This window comes from Pseudorca crassidens, chromosome X (assembly GCF_039906515.1).
Source record: "Pseudorca crassidens isolate mPseCra1 chromosome X, mPseCra1.hap1, whole genome shotgun sequence".
Lineage (NCBI taxonomy): Eukaryota > Metazoa > Chordata > Mammalia > Artiodactyla > Delphinidae > Pseudorca > Pseudorca crassidens.
The window spans coordinates 89,897,362-89,909,639 of record NC_090317.1 but is presented as its reverse complement, the minus strand read 5'-3'; the positions used below and the strand labels follow the sequence as shown (position 1 = coordinate 89,909,639).

Here is a 12,278-nt window from a genome sequence, read left to right as displayed (position 1 = left end):
TGGGATTTGCATGTGTATTTTGACCTTAATTCCCTGTGTTATTTTCTTTTGAATTTCTTTCACCATTCTGACTTTAGCAGGGAAATCCTCACAAAATGCCATAAACATTCTTGTCCTCATTCAGAGTTCAGTGAAATGGACCCTAATAATAGTGCTAGAGCTAATAGCTAACATCTATTGAGAGTTCACTGTAATCACACATTATTCTAAGTGGGTTTTTTTTTTGGTAACAGCTTTATTAAGATATAATTCACATACACAATTCACCCTCTTAAAATGTACAATTCAATGGTTTTTAGTATATTCACAGAGTTATGCAGCCATCACCACAGTGAATTTTAGGATGTTTTCATCAACCCCAAAAGGAACTCTACCTTTAGCTACCACCTCTCAGTCCTCCCCATCTGTAGGCAACCACTAGTCTACTTTCTGTCTCTATAGATTTATCCATACTGGACGTTTCCCAGAAATGGAATTGTACAATGTGTCGTCTTTTGTATCTGGCTTCTTTCACTCAGCATGATGTTTGAGGGTTCATCCATGTTGTAGCAGGTATTAGTACTTCATCCTCTTTTATTGCCAAATAATATTCCATTGTATGAATGTACCATATTTTGTCTATCCATTCATCAGTTGATGAACGTTTGAATTGTTTACACCTTTTGGTTATTGTGAATAGTGCTGCTGTGAACACCTGTGTACAAATTTTTGTTTGAACACCTGTTTTTAATTCTTTTGCATATGTAACTAGAAATTGCTGGGTCATATGGTAATTCTATGTTGAACTCATTGGGGAACTGCCAAACTGTATTCCATAGTGGTTGCACTATCTTACATTCCTACCAGCAGTGGATGAGGGTTTTGAATTTTCCACATCCTTGCCATTTTCTGGGTTTTTTGTTTGTTTGTTTTTTAAATGGCCTTTCTAGTGAGTGTGGGATGGTATCTCATTGTGGTTTAGATTTGCAGTTCTCTGATGACTAATGATTTGGGAATCTTTCATGTGCTTATTGGCCACTTGCATATCTTCTTTGGAGGAATGTCTATTCAGATCCTTTGCTGATTTAAAATATTTGGTTATTGATCATTTCATTATTGAGTTGTAAGAATTCTTTATATAGTTTAGATACAAGTCCCTGATCAGATATATGATTAGCAAGTACTTTTCCTCCATTCTGTAGGTCTTTTCATTTTCTTCTTGGTGTTCCTTGAGGCATAAATGTTTTTAATTGTAATGAAATCCAATTTATTCTTTTGTTGCTTATGCTTTTGGTATCATAATCTAAGAAACCATTGCCAAATCCAAGGTTATGAACATTTACTTTTAAGATTTTTTTCTTTTTAGAGTTTAAAATTTTTAGCTCTTAACTTAGATTGTTGATTCATTTTGAGTTAATTTTTATTGTTGGTGTATGTTAGGGGTTTAACTTCATTGTTTTGCATGTATTGATAGATATCCAATTGCCTCGGCACCATTTATTGAAAAGACTAATCTTTCTCCACTTAATTGTCTTGGCACCCTTGTTGAAAATCAGCTGACTGTACATGTGTTTATTTCTGAACTCTCAATTTTATTCCATTGACCTACGTGTCTTTCATTATGCCAGTACTATGGTATCTTGATTATTGTTGTTCTGTAGTGTGTTTTGAAATTGGGAAGTGTGATCCCTCCAACGTTGTTCCTCTTTTTCAAGATTGTTTTGGCTCTTCTGGGTTCCCTGCAATTCCATATAAGTTTTAGAATCAGCTTGTCAATTTCTACTAATAAGCCAGCTGGGATTCTTATAGAAGTTGCCTTGAACCTGTAAATCAATTTGGGGAGTATTACCATCTTAATACTAAGTCCAGGAACATGGGATGTCTTTTCATTTATTTAGATCTTTAATTTCTTTTAACATTTTTTGTACTTTTCAGAGTATAAATTTCTCACCTCTTTTATTAAATTTATTTCTAAGCATTTTATTCTTCTTGATTCTATTGTAAATGGAATTGTTTTCATAATTTCATTTTCATGTTGTTCATTGCAAGGATATAGAAATACATGTGATTTCTGTATATTGATCTTGAATCATAGAACTTTGCTGAACTTGTATATTAGTTCTAATAGTATTTGTGTGTGGGTTCCTTAGGATTTTCTATGTATAAGACTATGTCATCTGCTAATATAAGTAGTTTTACTTCTTCCTTTCCAATCTAGATCCCTTTTATTTTATTTTCTTGCCTAATTGCTTCAGGCAACCACCAACCTATTTTCTGTTATGGATATACCCCTATGGATATGTCTCCTCTGGATGTTTCATATAAAAGGAATCATATAATATCTAGTCTTTTGAAGGTACTTACTCTTGTTCAGACTGATCATATTTACCTTTAATTCTCTCCCTTTTCTTATTCTGATTTCTAGTCATCCAGAGATTTGGTCACACCAGGTTAGTCACTCTGATTGGATATGCAGTCCTATTCAAAACAAAGCTTTGCATCTGACACATGTGAACAAATGTTTATTTTGGTCTTTTTTATTATCTCCACTAGGAAAGCATCTTGTGAATAGCCTAGAGTGAAAGGAATATGGTTAGATACCATGAACAATAAGTACCAGCCCAACTTTCTCTTATAAGCCTTTTATAAGCCTCTCTCTTATAATCCTCTCTCATAAGCCTTTAAACAATATTAATTTCAACCTGAATTTTATCAGATGCCTGGTGCTGATAGACAAAGACAGATAAATGCAGCTAGTGAGGGAGACATATATAAGCCAGTCACTCATACAATGTGGTAAGTATTATAATAAATGCCTTTGTATATAAATAAAGTTAATAAATCATATATGAGAAAGCATAAATAACATGGATTTCAGGGGAAATTTTTTGGAAAAGTATGGGGACCTAGGTCATAGAAACTATACTGTGTGCTACTTAGTTGATTTACTATGGTACCCATTGATTTTTACCCTCTAGTCTGTCTCTTGGGGTTGAAGCCCTTTCCACTTCCATACATTTAGTAAGTAGAGTGACAAAACGAGATGGTAGGTGAGGATTCTAGGAACTACATTCTTCTTACCCAGACATTGTTTCCTTTACAGGTATAATAAGCTGGAACTCTCACCAGTAGTAGTCTCAACCACCATGGTACCAAATATTATAGATAAACCATTCATTCTGGAGATATCTACCAGCTCCAAGACACCCACTACTGAGGAGGCATCTCTTTTCAAAAAGCCATTCATTTTAAAAGAGGAACCCACTACTGAGGATACAATCCTCATCAAGGGGTCATTAAAGAAGAGCACAAATCAGAGGGAGGTGTCCCTCTTAGAGAAGCCACTATCCTTGCAGGATGAGACTGACAGTGATGTTGTAGAGCCAGTGACTTTTGGGGAGAAGCATAAAACTGAGAAGGCAGCCATCAACAAGAGTACATTATCTTTAAAGAATATGTGCACACATCAGGGGAAGCAGTCCTGCACGAGGGAGGAGTTGGCATTGCAGGACATCAGTGTTGAAGAGGATTCTTTCTTTATGGAGCCCATAAACTTTAGGAAGAAGCCTAAAACTGAGGAGGCAACCCCCACCAAGAAGCTGTTATCTTTAAAGAAAAAGTGTACCACTCAGGGGAAGATGTCCTGTATGAAGAAGCCACTAGTATTGCAGAAGATCACCTCTGAAGAGAAGTCACTCGCTAAGGAGCTGTTGTCTTTTAAGAGAAAGCCTACCACTGAGAAGGAGTGCCTTTTCCAGGAGCCATCTGCATTGCCAAAGAAGCACACCACTGAACAAGAGGTGTCCATCTTGAAGAAATCATTGGCCTTTCAGGAGAAGATCGACACTGAAGAGGATTCTGTCTTTAAGGAACCATTGGCTTTTAAGAAACAACCTACCACAGTGGAGACAACCTTCACCACAAGGCCATTATCTTTAAAGAAGAAGTGCACTACTCAGGGGAAGAGAGCCCACTTGAAGAAGCCATTAGTATTGCAGAAGACCATCTCTGGAGAGAAGGCACTTATCAAGGAGTCATTGTCCTTTAAAAAGAAGCCTACCACTAAGGAGGAGTCCCTCTTCCAGGAGCTATCTGTGTTGCAAGAGAAGCACACCACTGATGGGGAGGTTACCCTTTTGAAGAAGCCAGAGGCATTGCAGGAGAAAAAGGATGGCGAAGATGAATTTCTTATGGAGCCAATTTCCTCAAGGAAGAAGCATACTACTAAGGAGGCAACCCTTTCCAAGAAGCCATTACCTTTAAAGAAGAAGCATACTACTCGGGGGAAGAGGTACCGCTTGAAGAAGCCACTAGTATTACAGAAGACCACCTCTGAAGAGAAGTCACTCATTAAGGAGCCGTTATCCCTTAAGAAGAAGCCTACCACTAAGGAGTCCCTTTTCCAAGAGCCATCAGCATTGCAGGAGAGGCACACCACTCGGGAGGAGTTGTCCATCTTGGAGAAGCCGTTGGTCTTGCAGAAGACTCCAACTGCGGAGGAGTCCCTTTTAAGGGAGCCTTTGGCTTTTAACAAGAAGCGTACCATTGAGGAGGCAACCTCCTCTAATAAGCTGTTGTCTTTAAAGAAGAAGTGTACCAGTCAGGGTAAGGTGTCCTGTTTGACCAAGCCACTAGTATTGCAGACCATTTCTGAAGAGAAGTCACTCATTAAGGAGCCATTATCCTTTAAAAAAAAGCCTACCACTGAGGAGGAGTCCCTCTTGAAGAAACCATCTGCACTGCAAGAGAAGCACACCATTCAGGGGGATGTGGTCCTCTTAAAGAAGCTATGGGCATTGCAGGAGAATATAGACAGTAAAGATGAATTTCTTATGGATCCAGTGTCATTTAGGAAGAAACATACCACAGATGTGGCAATCTCTACCAAGGAGTCATTATCTTTAAAGAAGAAAAAGTGTACCACTCAAATGATGATGCCTATCTTCCAAGAACAGTTGGACTTGCAGAATATGATTGGTGAAGGTGAGGACTCCTCCTTTATGGAGCCAATGTCATTTAGGAAGAAGTCTTCAACTGATGAGACAATTCTAACCAAGACACCGGTATCTTTAAAAAAGAGGCAAATCACTCAGGGGAAGACGTTCCTCTTAAAGAAGCCACTGGTCATAGAGAAGACTACCTCTGAAGAGGAGTCACTCTTTAAGGAGCTGTTGCCCTTTAAAAAAAAGTCTACAACTGAAGAGTTCCTCTTCCAGGATCCATCTGTACTGAAAGAGAGGCACACCACTCTGCAAGAGGTGTCCCTCTCAAAGAAACCATTGGCCTTGCAGGAGAATATCACCACTGAAGAAGAATCATATATTAAGGAGCCATTGACCTTGGAGGAGAGGTCTACCACTGAGGAGGAATTCCCCTTTCAGGAGCCATTTTCACTGCATGTTAAACCTACCAACAAAGATGAGTCCCTCTTCAGGAAGTCTTTTGCCTTGCAGAAGAAGACTGATAACAAAGAGGACTCCTTGAAGGCACTGTTGGCTTTGCAGGACAAAAGCACCACTGAAGAGGAATTCCTTTTCAAGAAACCGTTGGTTCTGAAGGAAGAGCTCTCCACTGAGGTGGCAGTGAGCATAGAGGGGCAATTATCTTTAAAGAAGAAGCCCACTGCTCAGGGGGAGGTGTTCCTCTTGAAAAAGCAGTTGGCCTTGCAAGAAAACATCACCATTGAAGAGGAGTCCCTAATTAAGCAGCCACAGGCCTTGCAGGAGAAGCCCAGCATTGAAAAGGAGACCATCCTGAGGGAGTCCTTGACCTTGCAGGAGAATCTCACAATTGAGGAGGAGACTATCCTGAAGGAGCCCCTGGCCTTGCAGGAGAATCCCAGCATTGAGAAGGAAATCATCTTGAGGGAGTCCTTGGCCTTGCAGGAGAAGCCCACGAGTGAGAAAGAGACCCTCTCTGAGGAGCCCTTGGCCTTGCAGGAGAATCCCACAATTGAGGAGGAGCCTATCCTGAAGGAGCACTTGGCCTTGCAGGAGAAGCCCAGCAGTGAGAAAGACTTGTCTTCCAAGGAGCCATTGGCCTTGCAAAAGAATCTCACTCACAAAGAAGACACCTTTATCAAAGATTTCATCATCCTCCAAGTTGAAACCAGCCCACATGTGTCTACCACTGCCCCTGACTCTAGAACAGGCTTGTCCAGCACTGTCACCATGTCTAGTGTGGGCAAGTTCAGTACCACAAGCCAGTCCAGTACTTGTGAATCCAGTTCCAATGAACCTTTCTCATCTCAGGACAAGAGATCAGAGAAGGAGGTATTCTGCTTTCTTTCTTCTTAAATTAGATGAAGTGTTCTTTGTTGTCCTGGAGGTGGCTGCTAGCAAAGAGATTTTTTTTGCCTTCCTAAGCAATTGGTATTAAATCAAGTTGGCCTTGTGGAATCTCTTGACTTTGTGATTGGCGTAGTGATGTACCTGAGCAATTAGAAAGTATTTATTCCAGGAATACCCCCCAAGGGTCTGGAATACTGTGTGTGTGTGTGTGTGTGTGTGTGTGTGTGTGTGTATATTATATACATATATATATTATATATATATATGTATGTATATATATGCTTTTCAGTAGTGGCTAGACAATTTCTTTCAGGAAATTGCCTTTCTTAGTAATTGCAGTCTGCATTACATTGGATCTTAGCTAAAGATGGATTAAGTTCACAGAGGCATCTTCCAAGGAAGATGGTTTTTAAGTTGTAAATTGGAAGGACTAAGGGATGAAATTTGGCAAGCAGAAGAAGAAAGACCCCTCTTGTAGGCAGAACAACCTGGTTAAATGTGTAGAAGGGAGGAAAAGGCTAACAAGAAGATGAACTGGGCCAGATCAAAGCACTGAGACATGACAAGGGACCTAGGAAGACAGGTGACATAATTTGAAAGAGTAAGACAAGAATGTCTTTCTTGGAGAATCTTGAGTTTACCTGTAAAAATAGTGTCTGTTTCTTAGGGCAGAGCCGGTATGTACAGGAGGACTAAGCATTTCTTGGTTACTCAACAGTATGAGGATTACAGGGCCAAGGGGTGCTCTGTTATGGCCCAGGACATATAAGGCTTGAGGAACCTTAGGAGGAGATGACAGTGGGAAGAAAGGAGTCATTTTTTATGTATGTGTGCTAAGCTTTCCTTGGAATCTTTCTCTTAATATGTCTTTCTGGTGATTTCCAAGCAGATGACCCCACTGGAGGATATTGACAAGGACCACAGTGATCCATTTTTCAACTCAATATATGCTAAGGATATCTTCAGTTACATGAAGGAGAGAGAGGTGTGTAGGTGGTGAGGGTGAGGGGCAATGATTTCCAGTTCTCATTTTCTCATCACACATCCTTCAAATGCAAGTTTAAAGGGGAGGTAATAATGATGATGAAAACAATATTAGCAGCAACTGACATCTACTGGTAGCATACTATGAGTTAAACATTGTGCTAAGGGATTTATAAACATTATCTTGTTTAATTTTCCCAATAACTTCATGATGGTAGGTATTATTATCTCCTTTTTATAGTTGGAGGAAACTGCTCAGTCAACACAAATAGTATGTGGTAGATCTGGGATATGAACTAAAGTCTAATTACCTTGGAGACCATAAGCCTACACCTCTAATTGTTGAGGAGCTAATCTCAGACACAAAAATTGTCAAGCGGGCTCTTTCTGAGTGACTGCTCTTAGGGATCTTTTCCTTTCTCTGTGCAAGTTTCTGGCATCATATGTAAAACCAGACCTTTTATTCCAGCTCTCCAACCTGGTGAAATTTTCTTTCTCCTTTGAAATCTGCCAGTCTCTTTTACCACTAATATTCATCAATTCCAGATTTTCTTCTGTCTCTCAGTGGAACAGATGGGACCAAGGTTATCTACTAACTAGAATTTTAGCAAGCCATGCATAAGAGGAAAGATGAATATCTCATCTTTTCTCTAGAGACACAGCAATAGATTAACTGACGCCAGTGCCTGTACTTTTTCTAGTATACCTTGGAGGAAGCAAGAGATTACTATACTAAAAGTGCAGGCCTTAGCTCAGCAGTATTGGTTTCACTGGGGATCTTATGGGAGATTGGGATTGACATATATATTGACATATATACACTAACTAAAATCAATAACATAAGAACGTGCTATATAAAAAAATAAATAAAATTAAATTTAAAAAAAGATATGCAGAAACCTAGCCTCACCCCAAACCTTCTAAATTAGAATGTGAATTTTAAAGATCCTCAAGTATCTTTCACATATGCATGTTAAAGTTTGAGAGGGACTCCTCTACACAGCCTGGTATTGTGCTTTAGACTGAATTGCAAAGAAGGGGCAGAATCTCTTTGGTATTCATCTATAGTCATAGGTGTATTCCTGCCCATATTCCATATTCTCCTGGACTCCTCGCTATCCACCCTGACACTTAAATATCATGTGTGTCCATTTCCTAAGGATAACTGAAACTTGTCTGGAAAAGGATACTTTTATCTGCCCCTATCTGATACCAGCTGAAAATAATGATTTAGAACCCTGAGGAAATTACTTAGGTTACAATTTTTTTCTGAGATACTAGTTGCAAATATTTTTTCCCAAGTTACAATTTTTGAACTACAGGAAGAGTTTATTTGTTAACACTTCTTTCTTCTTGCTGCCAGGAAAAGTTCATACTTAAAAAATACATGACCAGGCAGAATGATATCAACAGTGACATGAGGGCCATTCTCGTGGACTGGTTGGTGGAGGTGCAGGTAAGCCTGACAACTGCTGCCTTAAGGGGCTGATATTCTCTTTATCAATTATTCATTCAGCATTGCCAGGTCCCAAACGTAGTAAAAATTTACTGGGTCTACAGAGCTGAATAAGCCATGATTCCTGCCCTCAGGGAGCTTATGACCTAGGGGACAAGATAAGACAAGCAGGCAGATAAGAACGATACAAAGTAGAATATACTAAGTACTATAAGAATGTTATTAATAAGACACTCGGAGAACCCAGTGGAAGGAGAGAGATTTCTAGAAAAGGCAATGATGGTATGTCAGTTTAATCATTCTCAAAATCCTGTAAAAGTATATCTTGTGATTTGGATAGGGGTTAGTGACAAAGTCTCTCAAGCTTTGGATGGGATGGGTAATAGGAAGGACATTGTAGCCCCAAACAGGGCAGATGGCTGTTTGTTGAGGGTTGGATGTTGAGGGAATATTGTTATGAATACTTAATTATCACTTTATACTAACAAAGGTAGTCCAGAATAGTACCTGGACGTAGTAGGTGTCAATAAATATTTGTTGAATGAATGGAATTGAAAGGATTGCTGTGGAGTTTGCAAGGAAATATAAAGCATAGTATATGCCCAGCAGAGGCTTACTATATAATTGGGAAGAAAATGTAATATAGTTTAATATCCTTTAAGTACCAGAGTAATGGTTCAGGCTCACTTTGGAGTGACAGACCAGGGAAATGTGGTAGACATGGTATATTTGAACATCAGCAAAGCATGAAAATGTCATCTTATGGAAATGATGCAAAATAGTAAATTAGATAAGAGTAGAATTTGAGTAAATCTTAAATAAGTAAAATTGATCACAAAGATTGCTGATCATTACCAAGCAAGAAAGAGATTTCTAGTAGACTGCCAGTGGACTTTGTTCTGATCAATATTTTTATAAGTGATGTAGATGAGAACAGAGAAGATCATCTCATCAAATTCACAGATGGCATGAAACTGGGAGTAGGGGTAGGAAATAAATAGATAACAGATAAAATATCTCTAGCAGCTGGAATGATGAACTGAATCTTTTAATAAAAAAGTTTTGTTATTTTTATTGCACAAAATTCATAATTATTATAGCAAAGTAAGAAATTGTAATTACTTATGATCCCACAATGTACAAACAGTGTTAACATTTGTGTGTGTTTATTATCCCCCGCTTTTTTTTTTAACATCTTTATTGGAGTATAATTGCTTTACATTGTTGTGTTAGTTGCTGCTGTATAACAGAGTGAATCAGCTATATGTATACATATATCCCCATATCCCCTCCCTCTTGCATCTCCCTCCCACCCTCCCTATCCCACCCCTCTAGGTGGTCACAAAGCATTGAGCTAATCTCCCTGTGCGATGCAGCTGCTTCCCACTAGTTATCTGTTTTACATTTGGTAGTGTATATATGTCAGTGCCACTCTCTCACTTCGTCTCAGCTTACCCTTCCCCCTCCCCGTGTCCTTAAGTCCATTCTCTACGTCTGCATCTTTTTTTTTCGGTACATAGGCCTCTCACCGTTGTGGCCCTTCCCGTTGCGGAGCACAGGCTCCGGACACGCAGGCTCAGCGGCCATGGCCCACGGGCCCAGCCGCTCCACGGCACGTGGGATCTTCCCTGACCGGGGCACGAACCCGCGTCCCCTGCATCAGCAGGCGGACTCTCAACCACTGCACCACCAGGGAAGCCCTATGTCTGCATCTTTATTCCTGTCCTGGCCCTAGGATGTTCAGAACCAATTTTTTTTTTTAAGATTCCATATATATGTGTTAGCATACGGTATTTGTTTTTCTCTTTTTGACCTTTGTAACATTTTGGGATTGACTTTTATCACTCACCATAATTCCCTTGAGGTCTGTCCAAGTTGTGTGTATCAATAGTTCATTCCTTTTTATTGCTGAGTAGTATTCCATGGTATGGATGTACCAAGGTTAGTTTAACCCTTCACCCATTGAAGGCCATTTGGGTTGTTTCCAGTTTCTGAGACTGTGAAAAGAACATCTATAAACATTAATTTACAGGGTTTTATGTGAATATAAGTTTTCATTCCTAACATCAATACCCAGGAATGGGATTGCTGTGTCATATGATAAATGTATGTTTAACTTAATGAGAAAGTGCTACAGAGTGACTGTATCATCTTGCACTCTCACCTGCAGTGTATGAGAGTTCTAGCTGCTCTGAATTCCTGGTCAGCACTGGGTATTTTTTTTTAAACTTTAGCCATATAGATGTGTAGAGGAATCTCACCGTAGTTCTAATTCGCATTTGCTAATGATGTTGAACATCATACTTGTCATCTGTATATCCTTTTTGATGAAGTGTCTGTGTCTTTTGCCCAGTTTTAAATTGGGTAGTTTATTTTCTTTGTGTCAAGTTATGAGAGTTCTTTACATGTTCTGGATGCAAATCCTTTGTTGGATGTGTGATTTACAAACATATCCTACCAGTCTGTAGTCTTTTGATTCTTTTATCTGTGTCTTTCACAGAGCAAAAATTTCTGATTTTGATAGTCCAGTTTTTCGATGTTTTCTGTATGGATTGCAATTTTTGTGTCATATCTAAGAACTCTGCTTAAACCTAGGTCATGAATATTTTCTCCCATATTTTATCTAAAAATTTTATAGCTTTAACATTAAATCTATAATTCATTTTGAGTTAATTTTTATATAAGGTATGCAGGTTTTGAAATCAAGTTTCATTGTTTTGCATATGGATGTCTAATTGTTCTAATACCATTTGTGGAAAAATATACTTTCTCCAGTAAATTGCTTTTGCACCTTTGCCAAAAATCTGTTTGCCTTATTTGTGTGGGTCTATTTCTATACTTTTTTTAAATATTCTGTTTCATTGATCTGTGTCTATCCCTTTGCCAGTATTGCAGCCTTTATTTCTATAGTTTTATAGTAAGTCTTAAAACGAGGTAACATGATTCTTCCAACCCTATTCTGTCTTTTTTTTCAAAATTGTTTTAGCTATTCTAGTGTCTTAGCCTTTCTAGACAAATTTTAGAATCAGTTTGTCTATATCTACTAAAAAATCCCGCTGAGGGTTTGATTGGAATTGAATTACATCTTGTGCAGAAAAGAGTTAACATAACAGGCATGATGCTACTAGCCTTAGAAAGGCCTGTTTGCAAGGTTGCCCTTTGGCTGGCATCTGGGAACTTGATTGGTAAGCAGTTCCCTACACTGCTGTAAAATTCTCCCCTAATGATAACTGTGCCTAAACTCTTTGTGCAAACACTATGGTTTATTCTGAACACCTGCTTTCCTTCTGCGAGTCTGGAACTTTGGTCCATGTTAGGTAGAGTGTTTATGTGACCAGCTCCCAGTAAAATGTTAGGCACTGAGTCATTAATGAGCTTCCCTGTTACACAACACTTGACACGTATTGTTCCGTCTTATTGCTGGAGGAATTAACTGCATCCTGAGAGACTCTGCGGGAATAGGACTCTTGGAAGCTTGCTTCTGGTTTTCACCAATTTTTGCCCATGCTCCTTTTCTCTTTGCTTTGTATCTTTTGCTATAATAAATCATAGCCATGAGTGTGACTATG

General features: G+C 38.9%; 1 protein-coding gene across 1 annotated transcript in view; it reads left to right on the top strand.

The window, feature by feature from the left end:
- CCNB3 (cyclin B3) overlaps positions 1–12,278 on the top strand; it is a 52,349-nt gene that overhangs the window by 20,070 nt on the left and 20,001 nt on the right. Inside the window, 3 exon segments of the mRNA XM_067722395.1 lie at positions 3,083–6,251; positions 7,156–7,254; positions 8,617–8,709. Of these exon segments, the coding sequence (XP_067578496.1) occupies positions 3,083–6,251; positions 7,156–7,254; positions 8,617–8,709 (3,361 nt within the window).